Raw genomic sequence first — 21,188 nt, forward strand, 5'->3', positions numbered from 1 at the left:
CAGAGGAGAGGAGGAGCATTCCCGGGATGCCTGCATGGCTGGCTCCCAGAGATCGGCACCACGAGTTATCCACGCTGGGGACTGTGGCTGAGCTCCAGCCGGCTCCCCTGCGGCCACACCAGCAGACTTCCACAGGATGCACCTGTCCTCCAGGCACATTCGATGCCAACCGCCTGCATCCAGGCCGTGCTTTCTCCTGAGTAAGGGAGGGGTGAATGGCTTCTGAGGATGGGGGTGGGCCAAGACACTAAATGCATTACAAGGTACAAATGCCTGTGACCTTCCAGAGATCAGTCCCACCTGACAACATCTTCCTCTTTATTACTGAAGTTCTTTCATTAGGGACTAATTAGATTTAATTAATTAAATGTTCTCCTTGAGGTGGGGCAATAATGAAAATAAGGTTAAGAAACACTGTTCTAGCCCATTGCTTCACTCAACTGTTGAAAGATCATCTGGATTTAAGTATATTAGCAAATGATTTCAAATGATGATGGCTTCTGCACCTGTTTTCTTTCTTAATTATCACAGCGACTCTGTGACGCAGGTATTATGAGCTCTATTGTAATGACACAGAAATTGAGGTTACTGAAGTAAACTGATGGCTGTGCCCATGGAGCGGCAGTCAACAGCTAGAATGCAAGTTGCTGGCAGGGTTGGGACTAGACCCTGAAGCTCTTGACCTTCAGGCTGGGGAGTTTACTTAAAAGTACTACTAGGGTTGCCTTTAAGGCGTTTTCCTTGCACTCCTCGTAATTCTGGCAATATCCTCAGCTAATAAGCAAACGTTACTTACTTTATTTGCTTCCAGCTGGGATTCCAGAGTTCCTGTTTCTTTGAGCAAAGACCTAGTTAAGAACCAGAGAGAAATGTTATTCATAATATCAGAGGTCAATATTTCATCCAGACTGATTTCAACACCCTACATTTCTCTACTTCTATGTCTATTATATGGGTTCTCTGAAACGAATTTTCACACTAGAGTTTCATGAAACCAAACCCTTCTGTCAATTGGCAAGTTGCCAGACAGATAAGAGAAGGAAGGTCTGCCCTCATTCTTCTATATCTACGAGAAGGCTTCTGTACCTTCCTCCTGGTTCTTACTCTCAAATATACCCTTAACCTAAAAACAAAACAAACATAATAACATAAAATACTGACCCGTCCAGAAAATAAGCCCTGGGCATGCAGTTCCAGAACAGGAATCAGACGAGAGAAAAGAGAAATCACACATTAATACAAATTACTTCAATGATCGTCTTTCCCTAGATTTATGGAATATTCCAAATCTAACAGGAACCGTTTCACACTGCTCCCAGAGTCTCTCCCTCTCGGAGGAGCTCAGATCCTGTGTACATCTGCTGTCTTAGGACGAAGAGCTCGGGTGTCAGGTGACAAGCTCAGTGTTGTGCACACCCTGCCAGGGGATGAGGGACAAAACCAGAGGCAGAGGAGGATGAACTGTGCTTCCTCTGCCTTCTGCCAGATAACTTTTAGCTGTGACACAGGATTTCCTTTTGCTCATTGTCTGGTTTTCCTTGTTGGGTTTGTAGAAACAGTATATATCACGAATTGTCTAAACCACCCCTTTAACTCTCAAAAGCCCACATTTCTGACCCACTACTGGATACTGTCTGCTGACTTTGACATTTATTCTAATGGATTACAACCCTCCAGGTCTCCTTTTCCAGGTCATTTGCCCTGGAAGATGTGACAAATGCTATTTTCATGTATAAGACATTCTGCCTTTAACAAAAGCAATTAGCATGGAGTATCTCACCGATTCTCACCACAGCTTCATGGTCAGGCAGCGTGACAGCTTCCTAGTTTCACAGTAGGCTCTGCCTTTGGTCATGACAATAAATACCCATGTGACCTTGAGCAAGTCCATTTGTCTACTGAGCTTCATTCCACACTTGGAGACAGAGTAATCACATCTGCTCTGTACACTTTTCAAGGTCGCAGGAAGAGGTAAGGGAGGTAGTGGGTATAGAAGCACTTTGTAAAGTGCAAACATAAGGGACTGTGTTATTTTAGACTTTAATTACAGGCAACAGGGGAAAAAATGAGAGTTACCTAGGAGAGAATATGGACATGTAGACAATGGGCAGTGGTGTGACATTCTCGTTTCTTGATTTTGCAAGGATTGATTTAGAAAACCATCAATTCCAGATGAAAAGCACAGACAGGATATGGTGATTTTAGAACAACATAAATGCTGTAGGGCCCCCTCCTGCTCCCTTCAGATATGTATTTCATCCCTGTGGGGACGCAGGGATCATGGGTTTGGAGGCAGCGCTGCGTACCTGGTCTCCAAGATCCACTGAAGGAAGGCACTGGCATTCTGCTCAAACTCCTGGCGCATCTCAAAGTTCTTGACCTGTCTCGCCTCTTCCCTTTGTTGCTCCTGCTCCCGTTCCTAAAACCCCAAATCACAGATAGTGGAGTGAACACTGAAGACCTTTCTTTGCAGTAAAATAGCTGGTTCTGGGGCTCAGCTGTGCAGCTCCCCTCCTCCCAGTCTAACCTATTTTCCGGAAGCATGTGCTACGTGCTTCTACTTCCTCCTGCCCACCTCTCCTGCCTCCAAAGGGGAAGGAAGCTCCCGTCATGCCTGAAAGTACTTGCAGGTGTCTCTAAGACTAAGCCCAGTGACAAATAAGCTAGTAATAAAGGCAAATCGTCCTCTTCTCATTTTTTTCTAGGTGAAATCTTCACTTAAATGAACATAAAAGCAGCCTTAAAAGGAAAAGCAGTAACGAGCTGCCGCTCCCCCTGCTTGTGCTCGCTCGCTCTCTCTTTCTCTGACAAATAAATAAATAATTTTTTAAAAAATAAAATAAAATTGGTGATATTTTGGTGAAATTCTTCTTTGTGAACCTTTTTAATATTTTCCATAGTTTCTCTGATGAATATCATTATAGACAGATAAAAATTATACACAAACACATTAAAAAGGCACTTCGGAGGTAGGTATAAAATGGGGGGAAGTCTATACACTGTGAACTTATATACAAACCTCATGAACTTTCAAATCTCATGTTTAGAGCCACCTCCTGGAGCCCGTGTTTGCTTCTTTGAATCATTGCTCAACACCCAGAGGCATGAGAGGGTCTGAACTCTGGGGCGTAGGGCTATACCCACTGTGACTATATTTCTAACATTTCCTTAGCCAGCTCCGGTTCATGACTGCTGTCCCAACATAGTTATTAACTGTGTCCTTTCTTTCTCAAAAGTCCCCCCAACTTGTATGATAAGTTAGGTGGCCATGCTCACCACCGTGGAAGGAAGCCTTCGTTATGTGCCATTACCTTGATGACATCAGACAGGTGCTTCCAGAACTTCTCTAGCACCTCCATTGTTAACCAGGTGTAAGGGCTGGAGGGCACGTTTAAGGCCTTAATCTGCTGGTCTAGCTCCCGGAGATCGTTGAAGTCAGATTGGGCCCCGGCCAAGGAGGCCAAGAAGGCCTCGTGGTCCTTCTGCAGCTGCCGGATCTCGTTCAGGGAGACACAGTGCACAGGCTCCGACAGGTCCTCCTCGGTGTTCTCACACCAGTGGTTGAAAGCGGAAGCCTTGTGTGCAAATTCCATGAACAGCTCTTCAGCCTACAGAGAAAAAAGTCACCTCCATCTTTCCCGATAAAGCCCCTCAGCAAAAGAGAAGACTGAGGATTAAAAAAAGAAAAAGACCATATTCAAATATTTTCAGGGTCAGCACTCCAAGAGGGCAGAACTGAAACCACCGAGGACATGAAATCAGTGGGCAGGCAGGTGCATTTGAGGCACCAGCCCAGGTCCTGGCCCCCTGGTGTGAAACTAGTCAAATCTGTCATCTACAAAGAGGCTGAAGGACTCCTAGAGTTTTTTTAGTGCTAAGAGTCCAAATGAAGCAAGGGCCATTTTCAGTGATAAGATTTCATGATTTCTTATTCTGAAGTTGGAGCCCTAGTTCTTCCCGGCACCTGGTAAACATACAAAAGTAGGTGTTAAGTGAATGAACGCGTGAATCACTGAATCCACAGATCATTGATGGGATAGGCCCGTCTCTCCCATTCTCTGTTTGCTCCTTCTTTCTCTCCTCTGCTCTTCTGCAGACCACGCCTCTCTGGTGTCTTTGTCTGTACCGAGTCCTTTTTCTGCCTTCCTTCTAAAATGTGTTCAGGGCTCAACCCAGTTCCTACCCTCTAATCTGTAGCCTTATCCCTATGTTACTGTCTGGAGTTATCCAGATGCTCTGAATGACTGAATTGTCAGAATTTCTGCACAAGAAAAATAGTATGGATGGTTCCAAACAGTAGGTGAGCAAAAATAGTTTTATTTTTTATTTTTTTTAAGATTTTATTTACTTATCTGACAGAGACACAGTGAGAGAGGGAACACAAGCAGGGGTGAGTGGGAGAGGGAGAAGCAGGCTTCCCGCCGAGCAGGGAGCCCGACGTGGGGCTCGATCCCATGACCCTGGGACCATGACTTGAGCCAAAGGCAGACGCCTAATGACTGAGCCACCCAGGCGCCCCCAAAAATAGTTTTAGATTTAAAACACATCATAGATTTAGGGTAAGCAGTTTGTATTTCCCAAGAGATTTATCTGAGGCAAACATAAAAATGAGTTTTTGTTCCCAAAGGTGGAGATTAAAGAGGAGAAAATTGGCTCAAATGGAAGAGGGACTACAAAGGTATTACACCATTACATCTTACCCTGTACTCACTTCAGCAATCTTTTTGCTAAAATAGACCAGTATAGAGAAAGTTGATATGGCTCCCACACAGGAAAGACACAAAAACCTGCAAAGTACTTCATATTACTTTTGTAACATTATGGATCATCTGAGTATTTTACAAAGATTTTATAATCAGGAAATCAAATAACAAACCTCTTTGCAGTTTGAAAGTTAAGCAAAACAGAATCAGAAGGTAAAGTGTCTTTCTATGTAGAATGCATATATGTGTGTAAAGTTGCCCATAAATTGATCTAATTTTTCACTTAAGACTATTTCTGTAGGTACCAAGCCCTTCAGTAATTAGCTAAGTGCCCAGACTGACTGATTTTTATCTGTGTGTTTGTCTCCTAATTCCCCTAATCGCCCACCTTCACTTGCTGCCTGGTATAATACTTCTTATAGTCTTCACTCAGCATCCTGATTTCCTTTTATTATCGATATTTTTTATGATCAACATCCAGTACCTTCACAGCCACCACTAGAAAGAACATTTTCATCACTTAAGCCTATATAGAACTTAGTGGCGTGCACCGCATTTTCAGATCCATTATCTCTCTCAATCGTCATCATGCAGACCAGCAGGAGACAGTGGTAACATGATCGTATTTCATAAATGAAAGAATCAAGGCTCAGAGATGTGAAGTGACATCTCTCAGCTAGGTAAGGTCAACACAGGATGAGAACTCGAGCGTTTCTTAGCCAGTGCTCCTTTTATTTGGTTAGAGAAAAGCGTAAGTCCTGCCAGCTTAGTTTTTCCATCCACCAGGACCATCCACCTTTTTGTCCTTTTATTACATGTGCCTGGCATCCATCTCAAGTCCGCTGCATAACTGACAAATCAGTCTTAAAAAACCGTGATTACTTCCTGTTCAATAAGAATGCCCTCCTGCTCCTTTCCATGCACTTACTCTAATGTCTATAGTTTATCCAAACAGGAGTTCCAGTGGAATCCATTTCTGGATTCCATGACTAATATACAGATAATTGAGGCCTAATCGTGGCTTTTTTCTTTTACCTGCTGTAGGGGCAGCTGCTTCTCTAGCAACTTCTCTCTGTGGGCTGCAGAAGCTTCCAGCAGCTGTTCCCAGAGCCTCAGCAGAGCATCATGGCGCTCCTCAATGGCTTTGGTCTGTCTGTGCTGAGCAGCCACCAGTTGGTCCTTTAGGTCAGTTATCTCTGACAGTCTGTCTTGCTGGAAGCTCTGCAGACTGGCATCCAGAGTGTCCTGGGGAAGACCCAAAGAGAAGCTGTGAACAGAAAAACAATGTAGGTTCCCAGGGACCATTCACACCTGGGTTCCACCACATTTTTATCATGGACAAGATAAGGTCTAGGAAAGAAATAGAGTGAGGACCAAGCAAAAGGAAACATAACTTAGAGATTTAAGTGAATATTTGTGGTTGGAATTATGGCTAAGTTCTGGTGGATGCATGTTTCATAATCAGAGCTTAAGTTAGGTATATAATTAATATTAAGGGAATATTGGAGCATGATATGATCTTCATTTTTTGAGTCAAGACTAAATGCTTCCTACAGCTCACATCCTTTCTAAGACTCTTTTACATCCCCTGTTATATTTTGTGTACTGATTAGCAGCCGTGCACTACTAGAGATCTTGGAAGTACACACACTAACAACAGGGACAGTTACACAGTGTGTGTGCGTGTTGTTGATACCAAAATCACAAAATTCTGGATACCACACTTCCAGCTTTACAGGGTGGCTTGTATTTGACCAATTCTGCCTTTGAGAACAACTTTAATTGCTGGATAAAAGTACAAAGTATCAGCTGTTTGAAAGAGATCAGAATGCAACTCAGGTCACTACACCTCAAGAATCAAAACTCTAGAGAGGTGAAATAGTAGTAAAATCAGAGTAATATTCTCTGTCACCTTTCCCTGTGACATATGGGCTGCACAGGCTAAGAGACTGAGGGGAAAGCAGCTGCTCAGAGCTCTTGATAATCTCATGAAATCAAAGAGACAGTTTCTGGGAAACCAGGCAGCCAGGATTTGAGCAGCTGTGGAAAAAGAACTGCAGAAAAGTTCGTTCAATCATCTACCTGCTTTCCCCTCAAGGCATCTATGGGTTCCTAAACTCTATAGGACAGGAGTCCCAGAAGCCAAGCAGAAAAACAGTAGCAAATAGAGATGCTAAGTAGACTCCTCAATAGCCTCACAGTGCTGAGTTGAGGACACAAAGAGGAGTAGCTCCAACGAAAGGGATTTAGTTGAACCCTTGAAAGGCCCTAGGAGTAAAAGCCAACTGAAAAAGGCAAGTCCTCAAAAAAAAAAAAAAAAAAAAGATTATGTCTTGAATCATTTCAGTCCCTGGCCAAAAGTAGGGGTTGGATGGGGGAGGGGGGTGGAAGTGTTAAATTATAACTTTAAATCAAAATTCACGAGTTACATTATTTTAAATGTAAGTGGACTCACTATTGCAACAAAATAATCTAATTAGATAAATAAACAATACTCAACTGTGAAATTTTAGGAGACATAATCTAAAACATAAAGACACTCCACATTTCCATATTCATTGCAACATCATTCACATTAGCCAAGATATGGAAACAACTTGAGTGTCCATCAACAAATGAACAGATGAAGATGTGATGCATGTGTGTGTGTGTGTGTGTGTGTGTAAAATGGAATATTATTCAGCCACGAAATAGAAGGAAATCCTGCCATTTGTGACAATTTGCATGAAACTTGAGAGCATATGTTAAATGAAGTAAGTCAGACGGAGAAAGACAAATGCCATTTGCTATCAGTCACAAGTGGAATCTAGAAGAGTCAAACAGAGAAACACAGTAGACTGGTGGTTGCTAAGGGCTGGAGGGTGGGGGAAATGAGGAGAAAGTGGTCGAAGGATACAAACTTCCAACTAAAAGAATGACTGATTCTGGGACACTAATGGACAGCAAGATGATTACAACTAATAATACTGTATTATATACTTGAAACTTTTTAAGAGAGTAGATCTGAAATGTTCTCAACACAAAAAAGAAGTGGTAATTACATGATAGGATGGAGGTGTCAGATAGTTCTACAATGGTAATCATTTTGCAGTGTATAAAGATATCAAATCAACAACAAAAATATAAAATATAAAGACGTAAATGTAAAGAAAGAAAAAAAAATTAAAGGATGGAAATAGATATACACTTGAAACACAAAACAAAACAAACAAAAAACCTGGTACTCTAGTATATGAAAAAGAAGACTTTAAATCAAGAAATGTTATTAGAAAGAACATTTCATAATTAAAAGTATCAATTCATCAAGATGATTTATAATTCTAAATGTCAACACACCTTTGAACCTAACTTCAAAATATATAAAAATTACAAAGTATTTAAACAACATGATTAACAACCCAAATCTGACAGGTAATATAAACCACTGTAAAATACACATTCTTTTTGGGGCACCTGGGTGGCTCAGTTGGTTAAGCGTCTGCCTTCAGTTCAGGTCATGATCCCAGAGTCCTTGGATCGGGATCCCTGCTCAGTGGGAAGCCTGTTTCTCCCTCTTCCTCAGCCATTCCCCCTGCTTGTGCTCTCTTACTTTCTCTCTCAAATAAATAAATAAAATCTTTTAAAAAATGCACATCCTTTTCAACTGTAAATAGACTATTCACCAAAACGTACCATTTGCTGGATGTAAATCAAGCTTCTAGAATAATATAGAATGTGTTTTTAAAACAAAGTGGAATTAAACTAGCTATAAATATCAAAAAGGATAATGAGAAAACTCCCAAGTGTTTGGAAATTCAGCAAAATACACTATGGAATAACAAATAGGTTAAATGAGAAATTAGAAACAACAGAAACATTTTATTTGAGTGATACTAACAGAAGTAACATATGAAATTGTGAGGTGCAGCTAAAGCTCTGCTTAGAGGGAAATTTATATCCTTACATCAAAATGCTAAAAAAAGGAGAATGTCTAAATATTTGATGATCTAAATATTTACCCTATGAAATGTTTTAAAAAATAAGTTAATCCCAAATAAAATAAAATAAAATGATAAAGATATGAAAAGATATTAACGGGATATAATACAAAGATTATAAGAAATACAAAGAAAAATAAAAACCCAAAGTTAGTTCTCTAATAAAAATGATGCTCACTTAGCAGCAGCAAGACTGGTGGGAGGGAGAGGGAGAAAAAACTAGCAAGTTACCCAATGGGAAGGGAAAAAAGCAGATCCTACAGACAAGAAAACCACAGAATTGGGGAATGGGATAATCCTAGTGTTCAGCTTCTGTGTATGTGGGCCATGGACGTGCCTGGCACCTGCCCAGGGGCAGTCCTGTTCTCACCTGCTTTGCCAGGAGAGTGAGGGAGGCAGCAAGGTCTGTACAATTGCCATTGGTCTTCAGACTTTCTTCTTTTTCAGCTAGAGAGCAAAGATGATTGATTAGAGGGGAGAAGTAGTTGCTCTTGAATCGGCCTTGATAAGGAAAAAAGAAATATTTACTCTACGGCACAAAGAGAGCCTCCTGACTCTGGGAGTGGATCATTTATTGGAATATGGGAGCAGTAGGGCTGATGGATGGTTTCTCTGGACTTATGCAGCATAGAACTGACTGGAACAGAGCTAGGGCCAAGGGAACTTGTGAGTGTTTTGGAAAACAGAGTAAAATTGCAGATTAGACATAATTTAGAAGTAATCGAACACATTGTTTATTTTTTAGAATGTTTTGCCATGGCTCTGCCCTTTTAAATATCACCGATGAAACCACCAATTCCCCTAAAATGTGTTTTCTGGAATTCTGGTTCTCAGTCACCCATCAGCATGTTTTCTGGGGCATGTGTGTGTAATTGTGTCCAGAAAGGGTAAGAGTGGATGAGGAGGGAGTATCTCTCTTCCATGGGAAGTGAGAAAATCCCAGAACCTTTCTATCAATGGAATTTACCAGTATTTCCCCTGGCCTTCACACGTCATACCTATCCAGGCCTCCACCGCATCAGCCTTCCAGTTAAACTGCTGAAAGGCATAATCCTCTTCCAGTTGTGACTTCCAAGCATTTATCGTGCTGGAAAGAGAAGGGATCTTTTCTTTCAGAGACTCTATCTTGGCAGAAATCTTCTTGTGCTGAATTTTCTCCTGCAACACCAAGGTAAAGGGGAGAAGAAGAGACAGATACATGGGTGGATGTCCAGAACTAGAAGTTGAAATTCTTTAGTATGATAAAAAGGAGTCATCTCTCTCATTCCAAATAAGTAACTACTCTCCTCTGGGTCTAGTGCATTTATCTTATTTTTCATCCATGCCTGGGATGGTTATTTCCACTCTACCATTTGGAAGATCTTCTCGCGTTTGTCCACGTAAGTAAGGCCTTCATAGTTGAAGTCCCCTCTGTTCAAGGCTCTTTGTATAGCACATAATCAGTGAGGATTTGTAAAAACAAGCATTTAAATAAAAGAATGATTTTCAAGTCACAAAGAGGTTTCAGTCTGATCCTCCTCCCTAGAGGCATACAAAGAAATTTATTTACATTTTTACAATACTCTATAACCAAAGCATGCCATAACATCTTTATAAATGCCATGTTCTGCACACAATGAGTAGGAGGGTCAGCAAAGGATTTAAGGAAATCTGCAGGGTATATCTATAAGAACCTGAAAAAAGAATTTATAAAAAGCAGCAACTGAACAAATAATTATTTACTCAGAACAAAAACAACATAGCTAGCCAGAGAGTATGAAAATTCAATGTGTGAATTTTAGCACTGCTCATGATTCTATATTTGAACCAATCCCTTTTGGAAAATGAGCTTGGCCTGGAATCCCTGAGTTGCTCACCTTATTCAAGATGTCTTCTCCTTGAGCACATATATCTTGCACTCGGGTCTCATGGACAGCAAAGTCATTTTCCAATGTTTCATGCTTCTTTAGCAAGCTCTACATAAATGAGTCAGTGAGAATCAACACATCCAAGCCTGGACAATCTATCCCACCCCCATTCTGACTCCCACTGATGCTACCCACAAGGATGATTCAGCTACACTGGCAGAGTAGGGGAGCGTCCACTTCTTCCTGCACAGAGCCACTAAATGCCTCTCCTGAAGCTCTTCATTTGCCAAAAAGGGAAATCTTACCAGAAAAGAAAGAGACAAAGGAATACAGTGATATTCTTCCTAACTTACTATGTGAACTTGAGCTTTTCTGGACTTTAGAATGAGAGTGTTGGTCAAGGTAAAATATAAGAATTCCTCCATTTTGAAATTTATATAGTTCCATGAAACATTGTATCTAACAGAAAGATAATAAGTATCATCTTATACTAAGAACTGACCTAGGGACACCTGGGTGGCTCAGTCGGTTAAGCGTCTGCCTTTGGCTCAGGTCATGATCCCAGGGTCCTCTCCCTGCTCAGCAGGGGGTCTGCTTCTCCCTCTGCCCCTCCCCCTACTCATGCTCTCTCTCTCTCAAATAAATAAATAAAATCTTTTTTTTTTTTTTTTTAAAGAACTGACCTAAAGGCAGCTAAAGAGAACACTGAGCTGTTTTGAATCTCAGTCTTAAACTTCTCTGTGCCTACCTGCTGCTGGAAGGATGGAGAATGGAGTGAGGATGAAGCCCGGGAGCAGTGTGTCTCCTCCTTCTCTATATTCTCCTGAGGGTTCTGGAGACCAGGCAGCTCTGCCCGCCGCCACCCCCAACCTCAAGGGCCTGGGCTGCCTCTGCTGTCCTTGCCTCCTCTCGTCACAAAGGCACCCCATCCACTTTTCCTTTTACATTGCTTACTAACCCGGGCCAAGGAAGAAACAGATTTTGTGCAACTATCATACTTTTAACCACCACATTTTGAAAATATGAGAATTACTGATACATCGTGTTCTTAGGCATTAAAATAAGATGATTATTTCTTTAAATACAAGATGGGCTACATGATCTTGTATGACTGTATTATATTTCATCTTGATGCAGAAACCTTACATGGAGATTGGACACATGATCCACCATATAAAATAGACTGATTTAGCCGTGTTTTCACATACACATAACACATGAAATAAAGTCTCTTCAACATTGTCACCTTCTGTTTCCAATCTCTTTTCTGTGCTTCCCCTTGGATACCTCAGAAGCTCATCAAACACAAGTTTCCTTTAAATAAAATCTAGGTATCCCTTTTTCAAATATATTCCTAACTAGCCTCCTTAATGTTGTATTAAAAGTTGGTAAGGCCAAAAGCTTAAAACATATTTTAAATACATCTAATGTATCTCATAATTGCAAGAAGTTGATCAGAATCATCTCTTCTTACATATTAAACAAAGGGAAAAGATGAGATCACAGGAAGAAAATTGAAATTCAACAATAGGTAAACAACTCTCTTTTCTTATATTAGCCAATCTATATGGGGTCAGGAAACCAAAAACTCAGAAAGTCAATTTTTTCTTCATGAAAGATGACATAGAAGGGCTAGGTAGGGCGCCTGGGTGGCTCAGTTGGTTGAGCGACTGCCTTCGGCTCGGGTCATGATCCTGGAGTCCCTGGATCGAGTCCCGCGTCCGGCTCCCTGCTCGGCAGGGAGTCTGCTTCTCCCTCTGACCCTCCCCCCTCTCATGTGCTCTCTCTCGTTCTCTCTCTCTCAAATAAATAAATAAAATCTTAAAAAAAAAAAAAAAGAAGAAGAAGAAGGGCTAGGTAGATAGATATCTTAAGGTCATAGTGAGGAGTATTAGCAATAAAGCTCATAACATCTTTTCCTGGAATTTATATGTTAGTGCAAGAACTTCTCACTAAAATGAGCCTTTGAATGTGATGGTCTACAAATTCCTATTGCAAGATTAGGATTGGCAGAATGGGCTTAAAAATCGGACCCGACTCCATGTTGTCTACAAAACCCACCCATCAGTTACAGCCGTGTGGGCAGGTGTGAGAGCGGCGCGCTGACCGTAGGGGGCGCTGCGGAACAACGCGTTGGAGCCAGTGGACCTTGACGCGCAAAAAGACGAACCACACTGTAGCTCGAGACAACAGTGAGCTCTACATGGATTGTGGACTTAAAATTAAAATGTAAAGCTCTGAACTTTTGGAAGAAGACACAGGAGAAGATCTTCAGGATTCAGGGCTAGGCAAAATGTTTTTAGATTTGACACAAAGCACAGAAAGTTGAATACATAAAAATGTGTTTTTACCGTTAAAACAGTTAAAGCAAACAATCAAACATTCTTATCAGAAAAATGGGCAAAAGAGGTGAAGAGACATTTCACTGAAGAAAATATACAGACGGCAAATAAGCACATAAAAAATCAGCCATAAGGGCGACACACATTAAAACCACTATGAGATATCCTGCACTCCTCTCAGACTGCCTAAAATAGAGATGGTGATAGCACCAAATCCTGGCAAGGATGGGGAGAAAGTCGGGATCACTCACACCTGGCTGGCAAGTGTGTAACATGGTAGAGCCACTCTGGGAACAGTCTGGCACTTTGACATTTTTATCTAACTGATTTTACAAAACCAAATATGCCGTTATCCTATGGCCCAGCTATTGGACTCCTGGACATTTATTCCTGAGGAATGAAGACTCATGTTTACGTGAAAGCCTCTGCATGAATGTTAAATGCAGCTTTACTCATAACGGCTCAAACGTGGAAACAACCCAGATACTCTTCAACAGGTGAGTGATTAAACTGACACATCCATCCCATGAAATACTACCCAGCAGTAACAACGACATGCACACAACCTGAATGAATCACCAGACAACTATATGCTGAGTGAGAAGCCAACCCCCAAAAGGGACATATTGTATGAGCTCATTTATACATCATTCTCGAAATGTCAAAAATTGTAGAGGCGTGGAACAGATTGGTGGTTGCCTGGGACTAAGGAGGGGGTGGGGGCCGAAGGGAAGACGGTGTTCTGTAAATGGGTTGGTGGTGATATACTGCATCCTGACTGCGTTGGGGTCAGTGTCACCACTAGAGGAACCTGGGTAGGTGGTACATAGGACCTCCCTACATTCTTACAACTGCATGTGTATCCACAATTCTCAAAACCCAAGGTTTCATTTAAAAAAGGGAAGCTTTTGGGAGTGTTTGAGATGAAACCTTAAACCACTTAAATGTGTCCCATGTGTGCACATGTCCCAAAAGGCTTTTCAAAGGAAAGGGGTTGGTAGCGTGAATTGTACGCTATGCAGATCTTAAGCTTTCTCTTGCCCATGTGAGCCTTTCCTTATTTCATCACATAAGAGTGAATTAATCTCCACAGAGAATTCTTGGTAAATCCCTAAGTTTTAAGGCTAGTAGGCACACATCTCAAGGTCCCAAGAACATTATTTTCTTATGATCACTCTCTCAAAAGCTCTAGAAGTCCATATTAACTAGAGATTACATGGACCACTTGTTCATTTCTTTATTGGTAAACTCTATACTGTATTTAAAAGTATGTCTGTAAATTGTGGAACTGGTCCACCTGCCAGGTAGCCCTGCTGAAATTATATTTTCTAGAAACCATAACCAATGCCCGAGCATAACAATCTTTCCAATTCAGTGTAACTGATTTGAGGGAATCTTTAGAAAACCTAACCCTACGAGGGAAGGCCTGTAACCATGATGACTTGAAGTCACAGACAGACTACAAATCATGAGATTGAGCTTTGAGTCCCACCTTCACACCTGATTGATCCCATGATCTTGGGCAAGTTACATCATTGGACCTTGATTTTTCATATTTAAAACTGGCAGGAGTATCCATATTTCCATCATCTCTTTCTCCCACGAGGAGAAAGATTCTTTTCATAGATGAAAGTGTTGACTACATAAGAAAAGATTCAAATCAAAGCGGAGATCTCAGTCAGTCAGCCTGGGGCTCACCTGAGTCATGGCCAGTGTGTCTCCAGAGCCCCCTCGGGCAACCATAGCTTCCTTTTCACTGATCCAAGCTTCCTCCTCCTCCGCATTCTGCATGAATTCCAAGTACTCCAGGGATTCCTCCAGGTGACGCCCTCTGCAACAGGCGGTGAGCCCCAGTGAAGATGAGAAGACAGCAGGACCCAGGGGAGCACCGCACATAGCTTGGCCGCACGAGGCAGCCGCAGTGGGACTGGGCCACGGAACAATCCGACCTGAGCTCCTGTGAACCGGGGAGGCCCTGGCCCCAGAAGTTCCATTTTGTGGCATCATCTGCTCTCTGGGAATCTTTGCTGGGGGAAGGGAGCCTTGTCCGAACACGAGGGCCCAGACGTCAGAGTTGGAGGACAGCATCAGTGAAGTATGTCTCCTTCTACTCAGAGCACTGTGGTTCCTCTTATACAGTGAAGACACCTGCAGTGCTAGAAGTTTCCTAGTATTCCCCAGAAAGACATGTCTTCCTACCACCAACAGGTATGGAATCACAGGCAGAAATTATTCTGTTTGGCTATCTGGCTGCAGGGTTCTCATTGGCTGTATGGCTATCAGGGAGAAAATATATCCCCTTGTTCTTTCATTCCTAGGGGCTGCTCACAGCACTAAGCCTGGGGGGGTGTCGTACAAAGTAAAACAGACCTAGGGGCACGACCTGGTGTGAAGCATTGGCGCATGGGGCCAACAATGATAAAGGACGGTTGCAAGAAAGCATGGGAGCAGAGGTGTGTTCAGACCACAGAGGTGGCAGCCTTCTCACCTCTCCCTGGGGTCAGTGGGGGCAAGCTGCGTGGCAGACTGGCATCTGAGCAGGGACTTCGATGATAAATAGAGATGGGGAGTTGGGGAGAGCAGCCAACGCTAAGCCGAATACCAACAACCCAGGAAGATAGCTGGGCTTCCTATCCCCGACTCACCGAGCTGCCGCCAACTCTTTGAGCTCCTCCCAGTGTTGAAAAAAATGAGTCAGCCGTTCCTGGATCTCCTCTTGCCCCACAGCAGCCCTATCTCCCAGCCTGTCTGCCGCATCCAGCACACTCTGAAGAACACACACCCATGTCACCTTACCCCACAGACTCTCCCCATTTAGTCAGAGTTCCCTGGCAAGGTATCTAGCCCTTCCCACCCTCCACATCATTTATGCACCCCATGGTACTTGGGGTGGTCTTGAAAATCTTGGGAGAATGAAGACACCCGCAGTCAGGTCCATCACACTAAATGTCCCCTTGTGCAACTTTGGTGCTTCTACCAGGCTATGCTCCATGATCTGCTTTCTGGATTATTCATGGTCATAGTGTAATGCAGAGCTGTCTTCTTCCCTGTGACTCAGCTCAAGTACAGCTTTTCCAGATGTCCCAGACTGCACCCTAATCACCAACAATTGCGTCTGCGGTATTGAAAGTGTCCCTTCCGGGGAAAAGCATAGTCCCTGAGCAGATTCCTTCTCTTCATAGAAGACAGCATGCAGAGGAGGGAAGAATGCCTGTAGGCTCTGTGCCTAGCTCCCTGTGGCTCTGCATGCCACCTCCCCATTGTGGGAGGTAGGTAGCATCACCCTACTGATCCACAGATCTCAACTCTTCCTACCTGGATGGTGGGTTCGTGGGCCACCAGCTCCCCCTCTAAGCGCTTGTGCTTCTTCAGCAAATTCTGCACCCCCTGAAGGTCCCTCCCATAGTCCTGGGAGCTCACGCGTAACAACTTCTCCCTGGGACCAAGGAAGGAAACGGAAAACGTAGTTTAGATATTCCAGGTCACCCTAGAGCAAGGGTTTTCTAAGAATGGGTGTGTAGCTGGGGGTGGGGAGGTGGTAAATTCTGGAACACTCGGGGGTCAGTAACCACAAAGACAATTAGTGCCAGAGGCTTTCTGCAAAACTCCTGACAATACAGATGAAAATTACCTACTGGTCCCCACTATGCCCACAGCTGTGACAGCCTTTCCATTCATTCCCTTGTCTGCCTACCTGTGTATCTTTTCTTCTTTGCTCAAAAACAGGCACTAATGTTTCTCTTTCAAAAAATGTGAAAATTATATGCACACACATATAAATGACCCTATGTACATATATGGCCTTCATGGCCTTCATTATTTTTGTCTATTAATATCAATAATGAATTTAGGTAGAATGGGTTAAAAAAAAGCTGATACTGCAGGAGTCATGGCTGTTGGATCAGTTCCAAGCGTAAAATGTTTGACCGCCACCACAAAGCATCGTAAAAGACTACACAGACAAGATTATATTATCTCATTGTTTCTGACATTCCTAGATGTCCTCCTTGCTGCCTGGTGCACAAGGCTTCCCTCTAATTCATTGATTACCAGCGAGAATCAGCAGGCTTATAGAAGAGGAACATGGTGAGGCAGGTGAAATGGGAAGTAGGGAAAATAATTTGATTTACCAAGATTTTCCCAATCATACTTTTTACAACAAAAACAGAATTAGTAATGAAAGCCTGGCAGGAACTGGGTAATGCTGGCCTGTGTCCAGTTCGGTGACACCTTAGATTCCCAGGATGGAGCTAGAGTGTATTGTGCTGAGCAAAATAAGTCAGACAAAGAAGGGCAAACACCATATGATTTCACTCAGATGTGGAATTTAAGAAACAAAACAGATCAACATAGCAGAAGGGGAAAAAAAGAAAAAGAAGGAAGCAAACCATAAGAGACTCTTAAAGATAGAGAACACACTGAGGGTTGATGGAGGTAGGTGGGTGGGGGATGGGCTAGGTGGGTGATGGGGATTAAGGAGGGCACCTGTTGCGATGAGCACTGGGTATTATATGTAAGTGATGAATCACTGAATGCAACTTCTGAAACTAATGTTGCACTGTACGTTTCTTTTTTGTATGTTAACCAACTAGAATTTCAATATTTTTTTTAAAAAATGACAAGGATCTCAGCAGTTGAGTAAGTTGTAAAGGCCCAGCTGTCTCATCCAGACATTACACATTCTATGAACTATCTAAAACAAGCAAGCATATGTGGTTTCTTAATTTTATTCCCAGAAGGTATGTGAATTGCTCCGCACTTCTCCAAGCCTGTCCCCTTCTGCCTGCATACAGTGAGGTAATTTGAGAAAAATAAAACCAATGTTAACTTTAGGCTAAGGCAAGCATGGTTAAGAAGTAATACCAACTGTAATAAACAATTACATATTTCATTTCAGCACCAAATGGGAACATGTTTGGTGGATCATCTATTCTCTTTGGTTATTGGTGCAGTGTGAGCTGACCGTACATACTCTATCCATGATTCCTCATCATCTAGGTCCTGGAAGAACTGGAACAAGGCATAAGCCTCTTTGAGTTTCTCATGGTGTGTGGCTGCCAAGTCCTGGACATTCAGGAAGCGCTCGTTGACATTGTCCCTTTCCTCCACAATCTGGTCAACATTGAAAGTCCCACTGGAGAGCAGATCAGCAGCTAACTCATTCAGGTCCTTGAGTGCATCCTAGAAAGCCGAGGTGGTCTCAGTGAACAGAACGATACAAGCATTAAGTAGACCCTGGACTTTAACCACCACTGGTGCAAGTTCAAAGTCTGGGTCAAATAGACTGTTTTTGAAGATAGTCAAACTGATGATAAGCTCTTTTAACTCAGCTCAGATGGGGGCAAGATCAGAGAGCAATGTGAGTAACATGACTGTAATACTCAAACTGTCCATTCGCCTTCTGGTATTCTCCCTTGTTTTTTCCTCCTCTTCCCAACTGGAAAATGAGTGTGAGTAAGTGTGTGTCTCCAAACATGACTGTCTTCCTCACAGTCCTGAGTCTGACACAGATTGATAGATAGAAGTATTCAAGAAGAGCTACTCTACCATAACATTCCGAGGCTGACCATGTCCAGAACACACCCAGACTCTTCTGCCTGTTTTCACTCTAACTGTCCTTCTAGTATTGTCATGGGGAATGTCATCAGGTCCTAAAGCTCTGGAACTTAGAAAGCCTTTGACTTCTTGTCCTTTCTGTGCCTATTTCTGCCACCAAATAAAACTGATAATATAAAATTCTCCAGGATGAAATCAATACCTGCCAACATGTTTATCACTGCTCCCAAAACACATTTCTGCTTGATATTGGAATGCAACTGGAATTCTCCATAGAATTTCCAGAGTGTATATATATTTCAACTTCGTTGCACATGATATCCCCCTCTGATATTTTTTGCTCTCTGTAATTATGTAAAATAAACTTTCTTTCAAAGGCCAGATCGAATATGAGCTTTGGAAGATAGTGAGTTTAGATGTATGCCTCATTTAAAAAGTAGACAAGATAGCTTTAGGATCCTCTTCCTGGATCCTCTTCCTTAGAATCTGTAGTTTCATGATAATTGGTTAGCAGTGACCATTGCCACAGCTCTGCAGCTCATGGATTTGACCTGGTATAATGACTGCTGGCTGAGAATGCTAAGGTCAAGAAAGTGTTCTCAAATGGCCTCCTAAGATGAGAGAAGAAAGTCAGAGGCATTTCCATTCTGCCCCGAGGAGTGAGACTCCAACACTGCTTACCTCTCGGGCCAACATCTCTGTTTCCAACAGCTGATGTTTCTTGAGCAAGTTTCCTGCTGAAGCCAAGTCCCTGGCCTGATCTTTCATGGCCAGCAGGGTCTCTGCCTATGAATAAAGAAATATGCAATGAAGCTGCCAGATGAAAACTGTCTTTAAGGAGAACATTAGCAACCATATCCCCCAACTTTTCCCAAGAAAGTCAAGGAAATTGTTCATGCATAAATCCATTTACCTAGCAATTAGTTATTAAGATCCCATGCCCCCACCATTCTGGGTGCAATTACCTCTGAGAGCCAGAACTTAAAGTCCTGGATGCCTGTGTTGAACCTCTGTTGGCGACTCGCCTCATTGAGCTTCTGTCCTTTGTCAATTGTTTTCTCAAGCAGGTAGTTCCAGTGTTTGTCCAGCTCTTCCAGCTGACCCTAACCCAAAGAAATTTGGGGATCACTATGATCTTTAGGATCCTGAGTCCTGTGACAACTTGAAGAGATACTGTAGGGGCCTAGGAGTTAGGGACTAGCCAAAATCTGCCAACCCTTGAATGCCATACATTTTTAAACAGTTATGCTTAATCTGGGAAACAGGAGGTGTTGGAACAAAGTTTGAGGAAAGGGTCCTGGGCTGCTTACAGAGACTGGTGCCAAAGAGCCAAAGCTCTTGGTAGTAGGGATAGAAAATGTCAAACAAGCATGACAATGCTTAAGAATTAGGTCTAAAGCTTTCTCAGAGTCCTAGGTACTGAGTTTGAGAGAAGTGATAAGGTCTGAGCAACACGGTTGCCTGCTTTCTTTGTGTGACAGTCAGAGGGAAGATCGCTAACCACAGAACACACTCCATATCCCCACCCATGGAAACTCTAAAGGAAGAAGAGGCTTCTCCTCATGCGCCTTTAGCCCAAGCCATCCTGAACAGAACCCCTACCTTCATGGTCTCTTCATTGCCGTCACATGCCTCCCGCTCAATCAGAGAGTTCCCCAATTTGAGGACTCCCTCCACCTCCTCAGCTCGGCCCTGGACCTCATTTTCAAAAGCCTGGTGCTTCAGGTATTTTCTCTGAAGGGAAAGCAGAGACTAAATTACCCTGTAATCTAAGGAAGCAAGATAGATAAATTCTGTTTCAAAGAAAAAGTTAATGTTCTGTCATAACCAATGGTGACTTCTGAAGGACCCACACCTTCACATTAGACTCAGAAGCCCCTGAGGGCAGACAATGGTCTCAGCAGTGAGGAAGCATTCTGTGTAGGGAGACAACCCTTCATCCAACAATCTGGGTATGCCAGAGTTTTCCAAGATTCCTGTTTTGAACTTGCCTGAATGTTGGTGGGATCTTTGTAGGATTCATCGCAGGCTATGGGCAGCATATCACTGATCCATTCCTCCAGGTCCTCAAGGTCATGGTGGAATTTTTTGAGGTCAGCATAGTCACCAAGTTTTGCCCGCTCAGCAATCAGCAGTTCTTTTAGAGCATTCCATCTGGAGGAGGAAGCTAGATCACTCTCTGCCCTCGACCCTTCCACCAAGGTCTGATGCCATATCTGCAGTCTTCTCATTTGCCAACTTGTCCCTTCTCCTCTCGTTATTTATGGATTTATACGTTATATGTAACATAGCTATATATTATTTAGCTATATATTATATATTATAATATTACAAATAATGCTCATATACATATTATATTACATGTATATTATATCTAATATTACATATTATATTAATAGATTTAGTTGTTGCATAGTCTTGTTATTTTCAAATATAAAATACAGTGGTTAAGTCAGTAATAATTAAGTTGTATTCCATGCCTTTCATTCTGTGAGTCTAGATCAGAAATGTTTCCAAGTGTCAACATAGTTTTAGGCATTTAGAAATGAAAAGAACTCAGAGTGTGACCCCCACCCTCCATGCTAGCAAAGAGGTCACTTTGCTGCATCTTCCTTAGCTCACAAAACACCTGCTCAGGCCTGACCTGTCTAGCACCCGTTGGAACCGAGCAGCAATCTCCTCCTTGGCATAGTGGTCATCAGCTATGAGCCGCTCCGCAACATGGTCCAACTCAGTGATCTTATTTTCCTAGATAGAGGAAAA

At 42.5% G+C, this 21,188-nt stretch overlaps 1 protein-coding gene across 1 annotated transcript in view; it reads right to left on the reverse strand.

Annotated features, from left to right (window-relative positions):
* SPTA1 (spectrin alpha, erythrocytic 1) overlaps positions 1-21,188 on the reverse strand; it is a 67,483-nt gene that overhangs the window by 3,689 nt on the left and 42,606 nt on the right. The window contains exons 30-46 of the mRNA XM_035009896.1: positions 21,070-21,173; positions 20,417-20,579; positions 20,028-20,159; positions 19,391-19,528; positions 19,107-19,211; positions 17,842-18,050; positions 16,185-16,305; positions 15,515-15,636; positions 14,568-14,700; positions 10,537-10,635; positions 9,679-9,838; positions 9,051-9,127; positions 5,739-5,948; positions 3,312-3,608; positions 2,307-2,419; positions 1,162-1,179; positions 797-848 (exon numbers count right to left, since the gene is read on the reverse strand). Of these exons, the coding sequence (XP_034865787.1) occupies positions 797-848; positions 1,162-1,179; positions 2,307-2,419; positions 3,312-3,608; positions 5,739-5,948; positions 9,051-9,127; positions 9,679-9,838; positions 10,537-10,635; positions 14,568-14,700; positions 15,515-15,636; positions 16,185-16,305; positions 17,842-18,050; positions 19,107-19,211; positions 19,391-19,528; positions 20,028-20,159; positions 20,417-20,579; positions 21,070-21,173 (2,253 nt within the window). The remainder of the gene's footprint in view (positions 1-796; positions 849-1,161; positions 1,180-2,306; positions 2,420-3,311; positions 3,609-5,738; positions 5,949-9,050; positions 9,128-9,678; positions 9,839-10,536; positions 10,636-14,567; positions 14,701-15,514; positions 15,637-16,184; positions 16,306-17,841; positions 18,051-19,106; positions 19,212-19,390; positions 19,529-20,027; positions 20,160-20,416; positions 20,580-21,069; positions 21,174-21,188) is intronic.

This window comes from Mirounga leonina, unplaced genomic scaffold (assembly GCF_011800145.1).
Source record: "Mirounga leonina isolate KUSES-001 unplaced genomic scaffold, KU_Mleo_1.0 Mir_154, whole genome shotgun sequence".
Lineage (NCBI taxonomy): Eukaryota > Metazoa > Chordata > Mammalia > Carnivora > Phocidae > Mirounga > Mirounga leonina.